Source organism: Adiantum capillus-veneris, chromosome 22, assembly GCF_014529385.1.
Source record: "Adiantum capillus-veneris isolate H3 chromosome 22, ASM1452938v2, whole genome shotgun sequence".
NCBI classification, from domain to species: Eukaryota; Viridiplantae; Streptophyta; class Polypodiopsida; order Polypodiales; family Pteridaceae; genus Adiantum; species Adiantum capillus-veneris.
In genome coordinates this window covers 44205352-44225356 of record NC_140952.1, presented here as the reverse complement: position 1 = coordinate 44225356, position 20005 = coordinate 44205352, and the positions used below count along the sequence as shown (strand labels likewise).

Genomic DNA, 20005 nt, shown 5'->3' with positions numbered 1-20005 from the left:
TAATCAAGTGCTAGAGGATATGCTACGAGCGTACGTTAGCAAGAAGCAAACCAATTGGGAGGACTACTTACCTATATTGGAATTTTCTTATAATAGTTCAAAGTATGTGACTACAGAGTTTAGTCCATTTATGCTTTTATATGGATTTCAACCTAGATCACCGGTTACGGTGGGGTTGGCTAAGGAGAAGATACAATAAGCGAAGGATTTTCTCCAAGAACATTTTGACATGCTTCGAGTTGCTCAACAGAATGTTAAGCAATCTCAAGATGAGAGAGAGTGAATGAGAGAGAGAGAGAGCTGGATCTCGGCCTTCGATCGCCAACTTTGAACCCTACTTTTCAAGAAGCTCGCCATGAACAGCTTACAGGAGAGCGCTCTCTTGGCCAGAACCCTACCGAAGCTGAGTTGCAAGAAATGATCAATGAGGTTGAATCAGACGGAAATGGGACCATTGATTTTCTTGAATTTTTGAATCTCATGGCGAGAAAAATGAAGGAGTCTGACTCTAAAGAGGAACTTAAGGAAGCCTTTAAGGTGTTTGACAAGGACCAGAATGGGTTTATTTCTGCAGCAGAGCTTTGTCACGTGATGAAAAATCTTGGGGAGAAACTGACTGATGAGGAGGTGGATGAAATGATCCGTGAGGCTGATGTTATCGGTGATGGACAAGTCAACTATGAGGAGTTTGTGAGGATGATGCTGTCAAAGTGAACTTTGTTGAATACCTTGTGGTGCAACCAGCTTTTGTTGGGCTTAATGTTACCTTTGCAAAGTAACCATTCTTTTATGCTCATTTAAGCCCAATTTGGCTATTAGTCATAGTGTATGCCTTCAAAAAATATGATTGCAGGCTTGTATCTTGGATGAGTGGTTCTGGTGTTAAGCTTAGCTGACTTGAGCTTGAGAATATCGAACATGTTAGTACTGCCCAGTTGCACAGTTATAGCGTTAGGATGAAGTGCTAGTTCGTTTGATTGCAGTTTTCATGTAAATTGATCAAGAATCTTTTTGAGAAATTCTTAGCAGTCAAAAAGAGAGAGAGAGAGAGAGAGAGAGAGAGAGAGAGAGAGTTCTTGCTCGTGTATGACACAGGTAGAAGGAGAAGAAATTGGGAGACCTAAGAGCTCTGAAATGCAGGTGCCTCTGTGCCGCGGCCAGAGTGGCCTTCCACAAGTTATCTGGGCGGGCGGGCGGGTGGATCAGTAACTATGCTGGCTGGTGGCTTTGGCTTGCACAATGCATGGCGCAACCATGCCCATGTTTCTTCTTTTCCTTGGTAAGCTCGTTGACTTGATTTGCAGCTTTTTTGATTCTGATTGCATGGCCAAGCAAGCCTCCAAGGTAAGTAATAGCTTTGGTTTCCTACTATGCCTTGTGTTAGAATCAACAACAACAAGGCAAGGGAATGACATTGGAAGGCTTGCCATGATGGATGAATTTCCAATTATGTGTTTGTTTCTCTAATTTTCTTTCTAGTTTTTTTATTTTTCTTTAACAGCTTCATTGAAGCTTGAATTAGTGATTTAGAGTTTACATTGTCTTTAGTATTGATGACATGAAGTAATGTTATATCCATCCCCTTAACTGAAACATTTCCTCTTGGTGATTTTTTGATGTAGTCTATTTATTCTACTTGAGTTTGGTGTGGTTTGGGACTGGATAGATTGGTAAGACTGCATTCTCATTCACACTTAGATTAAACATGAATGCGTTTGGATAATTAGGATAGAACGTCAGGAGTACAATTTATTTCAGAAAGAAATAGAGACATTCTACTATGTAGTGCAGAAAGAAACTTAAGGTAATCACTCTAATCATTTTCCCATTCAAGGTAGGCTGAGTCATTCAAAGTCATTGCAGTTGATCTGATTAGCTTCAATTGTGTAATTTACTAGAGATTTTTTTAAAAAGGGTGCTTTGTTATTGCATAGGCAAGAAACTTGCTAATTTACTAACAGGGACTCCTTTGGCTGGGTAATATTATGTTCTTACGTGTCAGCAAAGGAAGAGTGCTAACCCTACAATGCAAACAAAACCAAGCATTGACATTCATTGAAGCCAGAAAATTGTATTGGAGAGTAGCCAAATATCCATGTTTCTCTTTATAACAAAGAGAGAACCATTGTAAGACTGGCTTCAAGTGTTTTGTGTTATCCTAGAAAGAAGTACCATGATCAAAGCTACAAGTGGCTAGACACCGAGACCATTTCGATTGGCAGTTATGTCGACACCAAGAAATTCCCAAGACATCAAGAGTCAAGACCCTTGCTTCTGCACCTTTGTCATTCGGCAGAGTTGTCACTTTGACTGAGGAGGAGCCTTTGCAAGGGGGCCAATGTGGGAACCAAATTGGCGCCAAGTTCTGGGAGGTGGTATGCATAGAGCACGGCATTGATCCCACGGGGTCATACATCAGCGACACTGACATGCAGATGGAGAGAGTGAATGTGTACTACAATGAGGCAAGCTACGGGCGCTATGTGCCTCGTGCCGTGCTCATGGATCTGGAGCCAGGTACTATGGACAGTGTTCGAACGGGCCCCTATGGGCAAATCTTCTGCCTTGATAACTTCGTCTTTGGCCAGTCCAAAGCTGGCAACAACTGGGCCAAGGGTCACTACACCAAAGGCGTGGAGCTCATTGATTCTGTCCTTGACGTTGTCCGCAAAGAGGCTGAAAACTGCGACTGCCTTCAAGGTGAGTGCCTTTAAGATCTCATTCTATCATTCTTTATTCTATTTTATTCTGTGAAATTTTGTTTCGTCATGCCTTCTTTGCCATTTATCCGCCGATGTTGCAATTCCATCTATGTCTGGTATAATGATTCTGTTGTCAGTTTGTTTATATTTGACAATGTAGCTAGCCTGTGCAATCGTCTTGTTTGAAAACAATGTTCAGATCTGTCCTCAGTGAAGGTTGTCAGGTTTCTTTAAGTGAAATTTTCACCGATGTTGTTCTAACTTCTCTAGCTTCCTAGTATCCCCCCTCACATGGTAGACATTGGCTTTAGATCTACGCTCACCACTGCCAGCCAATGCTGGATTCCAAATTTGTTTCAAGTTAGCAAGGCTTTGCGACAAACTCTTTCTTCAATTAATGTTGATCTGTAAACTGTATATTGTTTCTATGCTTGAGATGTTTGCCTATACACTGTGATGCAAGCTTCTGTAGTGGCAAAGCTTCCTCTTTTCCGACTTCTTCGGCGAGGATGATGACGATGTGAGGAGGAGTTTGTGCTGACGCTCACAATGGGAGGCCAGCACCTTGCAAGTGAAGCGATGCATGACTTGTGGTGGCCATAGCAATCTAGGGATGGGACAAGATGCATGACTGCTATTTGTGCCGCATAAAAATGCCAGACTAAGCTCATTAGAATCAGGACGGGCCACCACTCGAAACGTATGAGGATGGTGGCATGATGCATGAAGACGTATGCGCTTGCGACCCCTTATCTGAAATTGGAATCTCTAAACAAATCAATGGTTTTTATTTTTTTGAATCCATTAGGAATACCTATTAATTAGGTGGTACTAGCTCCAAGATAATTGAAAAATCTCTAGAATCTTCGAAAATGCTCTCCCGGGTGAGTACACAGGTCCTTGGAGATGCCCTAGTGGTGTTAAGCAAAAGAGAATGAAAGCAAAGGTGGAGACTGACCGTAGGTGTCACGTGACACATCCAGCCCTATGTGTCCATGGACAAGATACAGCATGATCAGGGTTCAGTCATCAGTCCAGTCAGTCTAGATTAGCAGTGATCTGGGTTCAGTCAGTCGAGTCAATCTAGATTAGTAGTGATCTAGCACTTTTGTGAGTCTATTCGTAGACCGTGCATGCCCAGTCACTTAGCATAGATGCATATCCTCTGGTTGCACACAACATGATCATCAGTATTCCCTTCAGAATCCATCAGATTCAATCAGGGGAATTTTCCAATGCATTTAGCCTATTTTCCCTATTTTTGACATTTTTCACTTATTACTTTTAAATGACTTTCCAACAAAAGTAGGTAGGGCAATTTTGCTAAGTTAATATATAAGCAAACCCAAGTTAGCACTTTCTGGCAGAAGAGGCAGCAGGAGCACATGCTCAACAGGCACCTTCTCAGCAAAACCCCAGCAAGAACCCCTAGCATTTTTGGTCCTCATCCTCACCGCACATCAGCCTAGAATTTTTCAACTTGGATCATCGCCATCTTCTCTGACAACCTGGAATTTTCAAGAAGCAGCAACAAGACCTCCACAGCTCGCGTTTTTCCCATGATCGCCAACAGTACCAGACAGGGCAGCGTTTTTGGTTTTCAGCCCATTCCGTAGCACAACATTAGCATTTTCAGCCTTCATGGACAACAAACCATTCAGCCCTAGAATCATTGCAGATACCCCCATTTTCAGCCCTCGAAAACGCAGCCAAAACAGTCATTTTCAGCCACCGAAACAGCCCCAAAATTCAGCAGATAGAAGACCACAGATTTCAGCCCTAAAGTTGTCGTCGTCGTATCTCTCTTCTCTCTCTATCTCTCAGTCTCATACACTTGCACGCACATTGTCCATTCACTTTGTCGTGATTATAGCACTTTCCATTAAGAACGGAAGGCTCTCCCTTCCATAAGAACTAAAAGGAACCTTGAGCACAGTTCGGAGCACTCATCTTGAGCAAAGCGCAAACAATCATTCCGCTGCACCTAACTGTAGGTGTGGGGGAGGAGAATACGTCACCATGGAGCATAGGGCGAGCAGTGAGGCTAGGCGTGGCAGGCTAAGAGAGCCACGCAGAGACGGCGCAGGACGAATGTTTTTTTTTTTAATAACAAACAAAGCGCCTTCACAATTTAGGCACTTCGCTGCAGCGGCTAGCCAGTATGATTTGTTTATGAGAATTGCAGAGTTCGATTCGCATGCTAGTTTTGCTTGGAAGGTGCACTGCAAAGGTGAGGCAAAGAACTATTATATAACTGGTCATATGACTTGACCGGGTGTGTCATCTTGAGCTATCGATTTTCACCTTCAGTTCTTTTAGCTTTCAAAGTGAAATATGGTACACCAATGTGTCACATTAGGTTAATGTAGGAGCTTTGATGTGATAGTTTGAAATAGAATCGAAAATATCTATATATATGTAGTTTGACTTGAATGCTTCTTTTTTTAATAGGATATCTATATAGTCATTATGGCAGAGGGTAAGAAGAAGGCATTTCTTCAGTCTCTAAGGTCAACTCTCTGCAAGGTGATTAGTGAATTGCCGGAGAAGCACGTAAAAAGTATCGTGCAAAATGAGACACTCATGGAAAAAATGCTTGAAAAAGAAATTGTAAGTGCGGTCTCCAAGGAAACCTTTGTTATAAGCAAAGACAAAGCTCGCCAGTCTGCTTATAGTATCATTGGTAACATGGAAAAGTGCTCCCATGATTTATATGAAACTCTTTCCGAAGGTGTTCAGTTGACAAAGCTCAAGGCTTTGCGTGCAGAAAGAGAGAAGAGTAAGCATGCCAAAGATATAGATACACAATATGTGTTATCTAAAAAGCTACGAAGGGAGTTACAAATTATGTAGTTGTTTGCAAGTATTCTTGTTTATGAATGGGGCTTGTCTTTACAGATAAGCAGACTCGGGGTTGGCCATCAAGGAGATTGTGATTAACCTCAATAAAGGGACAGGGAAAACAAACACACTTGGTTTTGTTATGGGAAGAGAGGGAGCCATATGACATGTTTTGATTTGATTTATGTATTTTATGTACACGGCAACCATATGACATGGACATCCCATTTTGTTGATTGTGCAGTATGAGAAGCATGACATACTAGCACTTTGGAATGTAGTGTGGTTTTAAGGGTTCATTTGGTAGGCTACTTTTATGTTTTCATTTTGTGTTTGTTTTGTACATGATCGCCTATCGATATGGACATGACCTTTTGGTAATCGTGTGATTAGACTATGTGATTGAAGGTTTCCTATGTACTATGATATGAAGGTCATAATATCACTTTGAAGTTAGATTACTTTGACTCTATTCAAAATGTGTTTGATTTTAATGTGTAAGATAATCTTTAAATCCCACGTGGGAGCCCAAGATGAGGTGGACAATTTTTTTGGAAAAAGAAATTATGTGATGAAAAATCCCATGTGGGAGCCCAAGAAAAGGGTGTACTGATTTTTTTTGAGAAAGAGGTCTTCGTACAAAGGAGGCTCTGGCGAATTTTTTAAGATTTATACTTTATGTACAACTCAAAATTAAATACAGATGGTGCTTTTTAATGGTGCTTTTTAATGGTGCTTTTTTAAAGTGCATTTTGCTATAGACGTGCATTCATATTACATATAATTATTTTTGTTCAAAAAGATTAATTTTCTAATGAGTTGTTTTGTAATGTGTTTTGATTTGATAAGTGAAGTTTTTCATGGTTGTTTAAGAGTATGCATTATTTGTTATTTAGAGAACAATTCATTTCATATGTGTCTTAAATCCCATGTGGGAAGTAGGTGGTTAGTATTATATGTTTTGAGATTGAGATTTGTATCAGTTTGCAAGGCAAATGTTATTCATTTTTTGATAAATTACATTGAAATGATTGGTTTATTTTAATTTAGTATTCATTATATTTGTTGCTTTTCATGGTTTTTTCTCTTAACATCTATTGCAAATGAAAACACACTACAATGTACACTTCTGTTCATTTGCAGTTCAACATGTATTTTTGCAAAAGCATGTGTTTCTAAAATTGTTATGTTACTAGTATACACAAAATAGTGGGTCATTACATCCCGTACGAAATCCGTATGAGGGGGGATGGCTCATTGCGAGAACGTCCGTAACTAGTGGGTATCTTGTGTGTATGTAGGGGGGTAGGTTAGCATGTAAGGTACCGTACATACGGGGGTTTCTCTAATTTTGATGCACGCAGGTGACATCCCCCCATTACTAATAGTGAATCCCCCGGGGAGTGGTTTGGTCTCAAGCTTCACCACTTTTCCACTCTATGTCATTATATTAAGAAGATCCGGGTGTTAAGGTCCACCACTTGTCCAACCCTATAAGGCTATATCTTAAAGGGTATTATTTCTCTCCACATGGAGTGACCATGATAGGTTATACATGGGGGTTTGGTTCCAAGATCCACCACTTGTCCAAGCTAACTCTATTGACACATAGCGAGAAGCAAAGGTCCACCACTTGTCCAAGCTAGGGTCCATTGAAACATGGAGAGAAGGATGCTCCACCATTTGTCCAAGATAGGCTCCATTGAAACCTGAAGAGAAGCAAGTTGCACCATGTATCCAAGATGATAGGCTCCATTGAAATACCTTAAACCCATGATATTTCATACATGGGGGGTTTACTTTCAAGGTCCACCACTTGTCCAACCTATTATCCTTAGTAGCATGAGTGGTTTGGTCTCAAGATTCACCACTTTTCCACTCTATGTCATTATATTAAGAAGATCTGGGTTTTAAGGTCGACCACTTGTCCAACCTATAAGGCTATATCTTAAAGGGTATTCTTTGTCGCCACTTGGAGTGACCATGATAGGTATTACATTGGGGTTTGGTTCTAAGGTCCACCACTTGTCCAAGCTAGGGTCCATTGAAACATGGAGAGAAGGATGCTCCACCATTTGTCTAAAATAGGCTCCATTGAAACATGAAGAGAAGCAAGCTGCACCATGTCTCCAAGATGCAAGGATCCATTGAAATACCTTAAACCCACGATATTTCGTACATGGGGGGTTTACATCAAGGTCCACCACTTGTCCAAGCTATTATCGCTAGTACCATGAATGGTTTGGTCTCAAGATTCACCAGTTTTCCACTCTATGTCATTATATTAAGAAGATCTGGGTGTAAAGGTTGACCACATGTTCAACCTATAAGGGTATATCTTAAAAGGTATTCTTTCTCACCACTTGAAATGTCCATGATATGTTTTACATGGTGGTTTGGTTCCAAGGTCCACCACTTATCCAAGCTAACTCTATTTTTTTCATAGAGAGAAGCAAAGGTCCACCACTTGGAGTGACCATGTTAGGTTTTACATGGGGGTTTGGTACCAAGATCCACCACTTGTCCAACTTAACTCTATTGAAACATAGAAACAAAGGTCCACCACTTGTCCAAGCTAGGCTCCATTGAAACATGGAGAGAAGGATGCTCCACCATTTGTCAAAGCTAACTCTATTGAAATATGTGGGGTTTACGTTCAAGGTCCACCACTTGTCCAAGATATTATCGCTAGTAACATGAGTGGTTTTGTCTCAAGATTGACCACTTTTTCACTCTATGTCATTATATTAAAAATATTTGGGTGTTAAGGTCCACCACTTGTCCAACCTGTAAGGCTATATCTTAAAGGTTATTCTTTCTCACCACTTGGAGTGACAATGATAGGTTTTACATGGGGGTTTGGTTCCAAGGTCCACCACTTGTCCAAGCTAACTCTATTGAATCATAGAGAGAAACAAAGGTCCACCACTTGTCCAAGATAGGGTCCATTGAAACATGGAGAGAAGGATGCTCCACCATTTGTCGAAGCTAACTCTATTGAAACATGGGGAGTTTACGTTCAAGGTCCACCACTTATCCAAGCTAACTCTACTGAATCATATAGAGAAGCAAAGGTCCACCACTTGTCCAAGCTAGGCTCCATTGAAACATGGAGAGAAGGATGCTCCACCATTTGTCGAAGCTAGCCTTACTGATACATGGAGGGTTTACGTTCAAGGTCCACCACTTGTCCAAGCTATTATCACTAGTAGCATGAGTGGTTTTATCTCAAGATTCACCACTTTTTATCTCTATGTCATTATATTTAGAATATTTGGGTGTTAAGGTCCACCACTTGTCCAACCTATAAGGCTATATCTCAAAGGTTGTTCTTTCTCACCACTTGGAGTGACCATGATAGGTTTTAAATGGGGGTTTGGTTCCAAGGTCCACCACTTGTCCAAGCTAACTCTATTCAATCATAGAGAGAAGAAAAGCTCTACCACTTGTCCAAGCTTGGGTCCATTGGGATTCATTGAAACATGAAGAGAAGCAAGCTGCACCATGTCTCCAAGATGCTAGGCTCCATCGAAATACCTTAAACCCACAATAATTCGTACCTGGGGGGTTTACATTCAAGGTCCACCACTTGTCCATCCTATTATCTCTAGTAGCATGAGTGGTTTGGTCTCAAGATTCACCACTTTTCCACTCTATGTCATTATATTAAGAAGATCTGGGAGTTAAGGTCGACCACTTGTCCAACTTATAAGGGTATTCTTTCTCAAGATTCACCACTTTTCCACTCTATGTCATTATATTAAGAAGATCTGGGTGTTAAGGTCGACCACTTGTCCAACTTATAAGGGTATTCTTTCTCACCACTTAAAATGTCCATGATATGTTTTACATGGGGTTTGGTTTCAAGGTCCACCACTTATCCAAGCTAACTCTATTCTTCTTATAGAGAGAAGCAAAGGTCCACCACTTGTCCAAGCTAGGCTCCATTGAAACATGGAGAGAAGGATGCTTCACCATTTGTCCAAGATAGGCTCCATTGAAACATGACGAGAAGCAAGCTGTACCATGACTCCAAGATGCTAGGCTCCATCGAAATATCTTAAACCCACAATATTTCGTAGATGAGGGGTTTCCATTCAAGGTCCACCACTTGTCCAAGCTATTATTGCTAGTAGCATGAGTGGTTTGGTCTCAAGATTCACCACTTTTCCACTCTATGTCATTATATTAAGAATGTATGGGTGTTAAGGTCCACCACTTGTCCAAGCTATAAGGGTATATCTTGAAGGGTATTCTTTCTCACCACTTGAAATGTCATGGGGGTTTGGTTCCAAGGTCCACCACTTATCCAAGCTAGCTCTATTCTTCTCATAGAGAGAAGCAAAGGTCCACCACTTGGATTGACCATGATAGGTTTTACATGGGGGTTTGGTCCCAAGGTCCACCACTTGTCCAAGCTAACTCTATTAAAATATAGAGAGAAACAAAGGTCCACCACTTGTCCATGATAGGCTCCATTCAAACATGGAGAGAAGGATGCTCCACCATTTGTCGAAGCTAACTCTATTGAAACATGTGGGGTTTACGTTCAAGGTCCACCACTGGTCCAATCTATTATCGCTAGTAGCATGAGTGGTTTTGTCTCAATATTCACCACGTTTTCACTATATGTCATTATATTAAGAATATTTGGGTGTTAGGGTCCACCACTTGTCCAACCTATAAGGCTATATCTTAAAGGTTGTTCTTTCTCACCACTTGGAGTGACAATGATAGGTTTTACATGGGGGTTTGGTTCCAAGGTCCACCACTTGTCCAAGCTAACTCTATTGAATCATAGAGAGAAGCAAAGGTCCACCACTTGTCCAAGCTAGGGTCCATTGAAACAGGAAGAGAAGGATGCTCCACCATTTGTCGAAGCTAACTCTATTGAAGCATGGGGGGTTTACGTTCAAGGTTCACCACTTGTCCAAGCTAACTCTATTAAATCATAGAGAGAATCAAAGGTCCACCACTTGTCCAAGCTAGGCTCCATTGAAACATGGAGAGAAGGATGCTCCACCATTTGTCGAAGCTAACTCTATTGAAACATGGGGGGTTTATGTTCAAGGTCCACCACTTGTCCAAGCTATTATCACTAGTAGCATGAGTGGTTTTGTCTCAGCATTCACCACTTTTTAACTCTATGTCATTATATTAAGAATATTTGGGTGTTAAGGCCCACCACTTGTCCAACCTATAAGGCTATATCTCAAAGGTTTTTCTTTCTCACCACTTGGAGTGACCATGATAGGATTTACATGCGGGTTTGGTTCCAAGGTCCACCACATGTCCAAGCTAACTCTATTGAAACATAGAGAGAAGCAAAGGTCCACCACTTGTCCAAGCTACGGTCCATTGAAACATGGAGAGAAGGATGCTCTACCATTTGTCCAAGATAGGATCCATTGAAACATGAAGAAAAGCAAAGCTTCACCATGTCTCCAAGATGCTAGGCTCCATCGAAATACCTTAAACCCACGATATTTCGTACATGGGGGGTTTACATTCAAGGTCCTCCACTTGTCCAGCCTATTATCTCTAGTAGCATGAGTGGTTTGGTCTCAAGATTCACCACTTTTCCACTCTATGTCATTATATTAAGAAGATCTGGGTGATAAGGTTGACCACTTGTCCAACCTATAAGGGTATTCTTTGTCACCACTTGGAATGTCCATGATATGTTTTACATGGGGGTTTGGTTCCAAGGTCCACCCCTTATCGAAGTTAACTCTATTCTTCTCATAGAGAGAAGCAAAGGTCCACCACTTGTCCACGCTAGGCTCCATTGAAACATGGAGAGAAGGATGCTTCACCATTTGTCCAAGATAGGCTCCATTGAAACATGACGAGAAGAAAGTTGCACCATGTCTCAAAGATGCTAGGCTCCATCGAAATACCTTAAACCCACAATATTTCGTGGATGAGGGGTTTACATTCATTGTCCACTACTTGTCCAAGCTATTATTGATAGTAGCATGAGTGGTTTGGTCTCAAGATTCCCACTCTTTTACTCTATGTCAATATATTAAGGTCCACGCTTGTCCAACCTATAAGGCTATATCTTAAAGGTTATTCTTTCTCACCACTTGGAGTGACCATGATAGGTTTTACATGGGGGTTATGTTCCAAAGTCCACCACTAGTCCAAGCTAACTCTATTGAATCATAGAGAGAAGCAAAGGTCCACCACTTGTCCAAGCTAGGGTCCATTGAAACATGGAGAGAAGGATGCTCTACCATTTGTCCAAGATAGGATCCATTGAAAAATGAAGAGAAGCAAGCTGCACCATGTCTCCAAGATGCTAGGCTCCATGGAAATACCTTAAATCCACGATATTTTATAGATTGGGGGTTTACTTTCAAGGTCCACCACTTGTCCAAGCTATTATCCCTAGTAGCATGAGTGGTATGTTATCAAGATTCACCAGTTTTCCAGTCTATGTCATTATATTAAGAATATCTGTGTGTTAAGGTCCACCACTTGTCCAACCTATAAGGCTATATCTTAAAGGTTATTCTCGCTGACCACTTGGAGTGACCATTATAGGTTTTACTTGTTTGGTTCCAAGGTCCACCACTTGTCCAAGCTAACGCTATTGAAACATAGAGAGAAGCAAAGGTCCACCACTTGTCCAAGCTAGGCTCCATTGAAACATGGAGAGAAGGATGCTCCACCATTTGTCCAAGATAGGCTCCATTGAAACATGAAGAGAAGCAAGCTGCACCATGTCTCCAAGATGCTAGGCTCCATTGAAATACCTTAAACCCACGATATTTCATACATGGGGGGTTTACATTCAAGGTCCACCACTTGTCCATGCTATTATCCTTAGTAGCATAAGTGGTTTGGTCTCAAGATTCACCACTTTTCCACTCTATGTCATTATAATAAGAAGATCTGGGTTTTAAGGTCGACCACTTTTCCAACTTATAAGGCAATATCTTAAAGGGTATTCTTTCTCACCACTTGGAATGACCATGATATGTTTTACATGGGGGTTTGCTTCCAAGGTCCACCACTTGTCCAAGCTAGCTCTATGAAAACATAGAGAGAAGCAAAGGTCCACCACTTGTACAAGCTACGCTCCATTGAAACATGGAGAGAAGGATGATTCACCATTTGTCAAAGATAGGCCTCATTCAAACATGAAGAGAAGCAAGCTGCACCATGTCTCCAAGATGCTAGGATCCATTGAAATACCTTAAACCCACGATGTTTTTTACATGTGGGGTTTAAATTCAAGGTCAACCACTTGTCCAAGCTATTATCCCTAGTAGCATGAGTGATTTGGTCTCAAGATTCACCACTTTTCCACTCTATGTCATTATATTAAGCAGATCAGGGTGTTAAGGTCGACCACTTGTCCAAACTATAAGGGTATATCTTAAAGGGTATTCTTTGTCACCACTTGGAATGACCATGATATGTTTTACATGGGGGTTTGGTTCCAAGGTCCACCACTTATCGAAGCTAACTCTATTCTTCTCATAGAGAGAAGCAAAGGCCCACCACTTATCCAAGCTAGGCTACATTGAAACATGGAGAGCAGGATGCTCCACCATTTGTCGAAGCTAACTCTATTGAAATATGGGGGGTTTACGTTCAAGGTACACCACTTGTCCAAGATATTATCACTAGTAGCATGAGTGGTTTTTTCTCAACATTCACCACTTTTTCACTCTATTTCATTATATTAAGAATATCTGGGTGTTAAGGTCCACCACTTGTCCAACCTATAAGGCTATATCTTAAAGGTTGTTCTTTCTCACCACTTGGAGTGACCATGATAGGTTATACATTAGGGTTTGGTTCCAAGGTCCACCACTTGTCCAAGCTAACTCTATTGAAACATAGAGAGAAGCAAAGGTCCACCACTTGTCAAGCCTAGGCTCCATTGAAACATGGAGAGAAGGATGCTCCACCATTTTTCCAAGATAGGCTCCATTGAAACATGAAGAGAAGCAAGCTGCACCATGTCTCCAAGGTGCTAAGCTCCATTGAAATACCTTAAACCCATGATATTTCGTACATGGGGGGTTTACATTCAAGGTCCACCACTTGTACAAGCTATTATCCTTAGTAGCATAAGTGGTTTGGTCTCAAGATTCACCACTTTTCTACTCTATGTCATTATCTTAAGAAGATCTGGGTGTTAAGGTCGACCACTTGTCCAAACTATAAGGGTATATCTTAAAGGGTATTCTTTGTCACCACTTGGAATGACCATGATATGTTTTACATGGGGGTTTGCTTCCAAGGTCCACCACTTGTCCAAGCTAACTCTATGGAAACATAGAGAGAAGCAAAGGTCCACCACTTGTACAAGCTAGGATCCATTGAAACATGGAGAGAAGGATGATTCACCATTTGTCGAAGATAGGCTTCATTGAAACATGAAGAGAAGCAAGCTGCACCATGTCTCCAATATGCTAGGATCCATTGAAATACCTTAATCCCATGATATTTTTTACATGTAGGGTTTGAATTCAAGGTCAACCACTTGTCCAAGCTATTATCCCTAGTAGCATTAGTGGTTTGGTCTCAAGATTCACCACTTTTCCACTCTATTTCATTATATTTAGAAGATCAGGGTGTTAAGGTCGACCACTTGTTCAGCCTATAAGGGTATATCTTAAAGGGTATTCTTTGTCACCACTTGGAATGACCATGATATGTTTTACATAGGGGTTTGGTTCCAAGGTCCACCACTTATCGAATCTAACTCTATTCTTCTCATAGAGAGAAGCAAAGGTCCACCACTTGTCCAAGCTATGCTCCATTGAAACATGGAGAGAAGGATGCTCCACCATTTGTCGAAGCTAACTCTATTGAAACATGGGTGGTTTATGTTCAAGGTCCACCACTTGTCCAAGTTATTAGCACTAGTAGCATGAGTGGCTTTGTCTCAACATTCACCACTTTTTCACTCTATGTCATTATATTAAGAATATCTGGGTGTTAAGGTCCACCACTTGTCCACCCTATAAGGCTATATCTTAAAGGTTGTTCTTTCTCACCACTTGGAGTGACCATGATAGGTTTTACATTAGGTTTTGGTTCCAAGGTCCACCACTTGTCCAAGATAACTCTATTGAAACATAGAGAGAAGCAAAGGTCCACCACTTGTCCAAGCTAGGGTCCATTGAAACATGGAGAGAAGGATGCTCCACCATTTGTCCAAGATAGGCTCCATTGAAACATGAAGAGAAGCAAGCTGTACCATGTCTCCAAGATGCTAGGCTCCATCGAAATACCTTAAACCCACCATATTTTATAGATGGGGGGTTTACTTTAAAGGTCCACCAATTGTCCAAGCTATTATCGCTAGTAGCATAAATGATTTGGTCTCAAGATTCGCCAATTTTCCACTCTATGTCATTATATTAAGAATATCTTGGTGTTAAGGTCCACCACTTGTCCAACCTATACTCTCTTATGTAAGGGAGATCTCCCTATAAATTCAAAACCTTCCCGCCTAAATTTAAAATTCAAAATGTTCTCGCCTAAATTTAAGATATCCCTCCCAAATTTTAAATATCCCGCCTAAATTTTAAAATTCAAACTTTTTTATAAAATTTAAATTTTACCACTTAAATTTAAAATATTCCACGCGAAATTGATTTTAAATTCAAGTTTACCACAAAAAGATATCATTATCCCACCTAAATTCAAATATGCAAACCTCAAATCATTATATTGTACATAAATTCAAACAAATTCAAATTAACAAGCCTAAACTGATATTAGTTTGCATAGATATGAATTTATCACACCTAAATTATGTCACCATGTTAGAGAGAGTGGTTAGAGAATTTGAACAAGGTCCACCACTTGTCCAACCTAGATACCAAGAAGGAACTAGTGTACAAGGTATTGTTTGGAGGTCCTTATAGTCCACTGGTCTCAAGGTCCACCACTTGTGGTAAGGGTCACCAAAAAGTGTATATATTCATCCAAAGAAATACACGTATTTTTGGTCTACATGTCCTAGTTTCAACCATTTATGTCCATTAGGTGTATCACTAAACAACACTACTTTTGTTGAGAAACAGAAGTTACAATCATATCTACAAATGGATTAGAGGAAAATCAGCTTAGCATACATCCAGAACTCGCTACAAGAATTGATTTTAACAGATCACGCAAGTAAGCCTTCCATTCAAGTTTACTAGTATTACAATGTGTTAGTTATTTGTGATATTTATGTATGTATATATACTATGTGTGCATATCGTAATTAAGTGTAATTGTGTATCTGCATTATGTATGAGTATTACAATGAAATAACACAAATATACATACATACACATAGATAACACAGACGCACACATACATGAGCATGTATTTTCAAGAGAGAGATAGCAAGATACAGAGATAGATAGAGAGAGAGAGAGAGAGAAATACCTGTTTTCTAGAGAGAGGAGAGAGAGAAAGATAACAGATTTCACTGTGTTTATGTATGTGGAAGAGAGGAAGACGATGTATGGGAATATGTGCATGTTTTTTCAAGAGAGAGACAACAAGATAACAGATTTCACTGTGGTTATGTATGTGGAAGAGAGAAAGACGATGTGTGGGAATAGGTGCATGTATTTTCAAGAGAGAGACAGCAAGATAACAGATTTCACTGTGGTTATGTATGTGGAAGAGAGGAAGACGATGTGTGGGAATATGTGTATGTGTGCGGGAATCCTTTTAAAATATGTATCTCTGTCTTTTGACAAGAGAGTGTGTGTGCAAGAAAGAGTTACAGAGAACCATCTTCTATATATGGAGAAAGACAGAGAGTGAGAGAGAGAAATATCTGTTTTTTCTCTATTCGTGAGGTGTGCAATGTCTCCTGGGAAGAAGCTATGCTCGATCCTGCCCTTCTGGAAAGCGTTGCGTACGATGCTGTTTCTTTATCTTGTGCGGGAACTGTCAATCCTGTGCGCTCCACCTGTGCGTTGTGTACGATGCCTGGTTTGCTCCTCTACGCGCGCGTATACTCCAACTATGTGCGATCCGTGTGCGCTTTCTGTGTGTTTGCTGCTCGCCTGCTTTCTCTGTGTGCGTTTCTCGTGCGCTCTCTCTATGCCTAATCTTGATAGGGTTTATTATAATGCCACGTATGCTACAAGTCCATGTTTTATCATAGGATTAAAAAAAACAAAAGTAGTATAAAACATTAACCAATTCACAGGTCCAAAATTAAAGAAATCATGGTTGAAAATATGCAAAACATGCGTAACTCTATACTAGGAATTCACTTTTTTTTTTTTAAATCTATGGGCGCTGCCGCCCCTTGACCCCGCCCGGAACAATATCCCAAAATCAGTCTCCCAAGCCCCGCCATCGAGAGCGCTATATTCCACATCCCCATCAAGAGCGCTACCCCCAAACCTCACGTGGAAGCGCTGCCTTGTCAGATGCACCCCATTGTGGCATTGCCCTAAGACCCCGCATCTGGAGTGCTAAATGGGAACATTCTTCATTAGTGAAATTTTGACATAAATTATATTTAGCATATACTTAAATATAATACAAATATTAACTATACGTTTAATTTACTATAGCAGTTCTAGATTATGTCCCATACTATATTTAAGGTGCCAAAGGTTTGGCCTTATGGTCCTAGATTTAGCCAAGTGGTCAACACATATAGGACCAAGTGCACACTGTGCCACAAAACTTGGCCACCACTTCACTTGCCAAAGTTTAGGCCACATGGTCAATCCTATGTTTCCAATGTTCCTATTATGTCATAAGAGACAACTTTTCTTTTTGTCACCTTTTGCCTCGTGGAAAACCTAGGCTTGTTTTCACATACTCAAGAACTTTTTTTCACATACTCAGGCACTTCAAGCCATAATAAATTTTCATTACTCTTCAGCAACCCTTTTGTTCAAGTCTTTGAAAAAACGCTGTTTAAGGCCACCCTAAACCATTTTCATTTAGGGGTGTCTAAAACTAGCTTTTTGGCAATTCGAGAAGAAAATGGTCAAAGTTTTATACTTAGTTTTAACCACTTGACCAATTCAAATATTGGAAAGCAAGGTCTTGTAATACTTTTCTTTGGACATCACACATTAAAACTAGGTCCCTCACTTGTCCAAGCTATGCTCTAATACAATAAAGGGCTTTTGGTTTCAAGATGCACCACTTTCCCAACCTTGACTCCATTAAAGAAGCTAGCTCTACTTAGACATTTAATAGCAAGGTCCTGTAGCAGTTCACATTGAACATTTTCCATGACAGCTAGGTCCACCACTTATCTAAGCTATGCTCTAATAGAGTAAGGGGGTTTTGGTTTCAAGATCCACCACTTGTCCAAACTTGATTTGGGAAGCAAGGTCCTATAATAGTTTGCTTTGGACATTCACCATTACAACTAAGTCCACCACTTCAGTAAGCTATGTTCTAATACACTAAGGAGGTTTTCGTTTCAAGGAGAACCACTTGTACGACTTTATTTTTGAAAGTAAGGTCTTTACATAGTTCACCTTGGACCTTGGACATTGGATACTACAACTAAACCCACCACTTGTCCAAGCTATCCTCTATATATAGCCACAGGGTTTGGGTTTCAAGATTCACCACTTTTTCAACCTTTCTTCCATTAAAGAAAGGAGGGGCATTATAACTAGGTCCACCACTTGTCCAAGATATGCTCTCATATAGAAAGGGGATTTTCGTTTCAAGGTCCACCACGTGTTCAACCTTGCAAGACTCAAGGGATACTTGGACATTGGAAAGCATAGTCCTATGGTAGTTGATAGGTGGCAGTGGGTATTACAACTAGGTCCAACCTATGCTCTCATATAGCAAAGAGGCTTTGGTTTCAAGGTCCACCACTTGTCCAACCTTGCTTCCATTAAAGAAATGAGGGGCTACGTAAACATTGGCAAGCAAGGTAGCAAGGTCCTAAGGTATTTCACCTTGGATATTGGGAATTATAACTAGGTCCACCACTTGTCCAAGCTATGCTCTGATATAGAAAGGGGATTTTCGTTTCAAGGTCCACCACGTGTTCAACCTTGAAAGACTCAAGGGATACTTGGACATTGGAAAGCATAGTCCTATAGTAGTTGATAGGTGGCAGTGGGTATTACAACTAGGTCCAACCTATGCTCTAATATAGCAAAGAGGCTTTAGTTTCAAGGTCCACCACTTGTCCAACCTTGCTTCCATTAAAGAAATGAGGGGCTACGTAAACATTGGCAAGCAAGGTAGCAAGGTCCTAAGGTATTTCACCTTAGATATTGGGCATTATAACTAGGTCCACCACTTGTCCAAGGTATGCTCTGATATAGAAAGGGGATTTTTGTTTCAAGGTCCACCACGTGTTCAACCTTGCAAAAATCAAGGGATACTTGGACATTGGAAAGCATAGTCCTATAGTAGTTGATAGGTGGTAGTGGGTATTACAACTAGGTCCACCACTTGTCCAACCTATACTCTAATATAGCAAGGATGCTTTGGTTTCAAGATCCACCATAATTTCCAACCTTGCTTCCATTAATATAGCAAGGAGGATTTGGTCTCAAGGTTCACCACTTGTCCAACCTATGCAAACCTTTTTCATGTTGTAGCATGATTTTTTGTTTGAAGAGTATTTTTCTATAACTATGGATTTAACAATGTAATCTTTTTCACTTACAGGATGGACTTCGAATCTGGGGAGAAAGTACATATGATACTTGACAATGAAATTGTTGGTATTGGTTGTGTGTGTAGAACAGATCCAGATTCCACTTGTGGTGGTACAAAGATAGGGCAAGGAAATGTCTCCATACTAGTGGAGGAATTCTTGAAGGATGTGGTCCTACCTTTTCCTACAATGGATACTTCATCTCTCCAAGGCTCATTATGGAGTGTTGTTCGATGGTCAAAGCTTCTTTTGCAATCTTTTGTATTAAATGGGAACTTAATTGATCCTGGGTATACGGGCTCGTACGGACTACATTTTCCATATGGTCACAATACCAAATTTCTTAAGGCAAGATCCAACATACTACCCTCTACCCAGAATGCATACGCCACAACAATTCTTGGTGCTCAAGAAAGAGCATCCTACTTGGTTGAATTATCCATTGTTGCCATGATCGGAGGCTGGTGCGAGAATAGATGGAGAAAACCCTAAAGGGTGCCATAAAAACCTTCCTCGCCTCTCCAAACCTTTTGTATTGCATGTTGGTAAAGGTTTGCAAAACCCTCTTAGCCTGTAATGTCACCTTCAACCTCAACATTTGATACTATCCTTCATATTATGATCCCACCTCTAATGAAGATGATTTATGCTATGATCTAAGCAAACCAACACCTAAAGATGTCTTCTATAATTACTATCGCTGACTACTTTTTGCCGGTAGATTGTAGGGGTGCTAAAAAAAAAGTTAATTATTGTGTATATGCACCTATGCTATCCTGTATATTGTTAACCATGTATACTCAATTAAATCTAGTACACTAAAAACCAC

General features: G+C 40.5%; 1 protein-coding gene and 1 pseudogene across 1 annotated transcript; both read left to right on the top strand.

The window, feature by feature from the left end:
* The first annotated feature begins 402 nt into the window (after nt 1-402).
* LOC147429243 (calmodulin pseudogene) lies at nt 403-718 on the top strand (annotated as a pseudogene).
* Nucleotides 719-1239: 521 nt separating this feature from the next.
* On the top strand, nt 1240-2714 carry LOC147429242 (tubulin beta-2 chain-like). The gene is made up of 2 exons (XM_086495525.1): nt 1240-1344; nt 2223-2714. Exons 1-2 carry the CDS (start codon nt 1240-1242, stop codon nt 2712-2714), a joined length of 597 nt encoding a protein of 198 aa, XP_086351651.1.
* The last annotated feature ends 17291 nt before the right edge of the window (nt 2715-20005 follow it).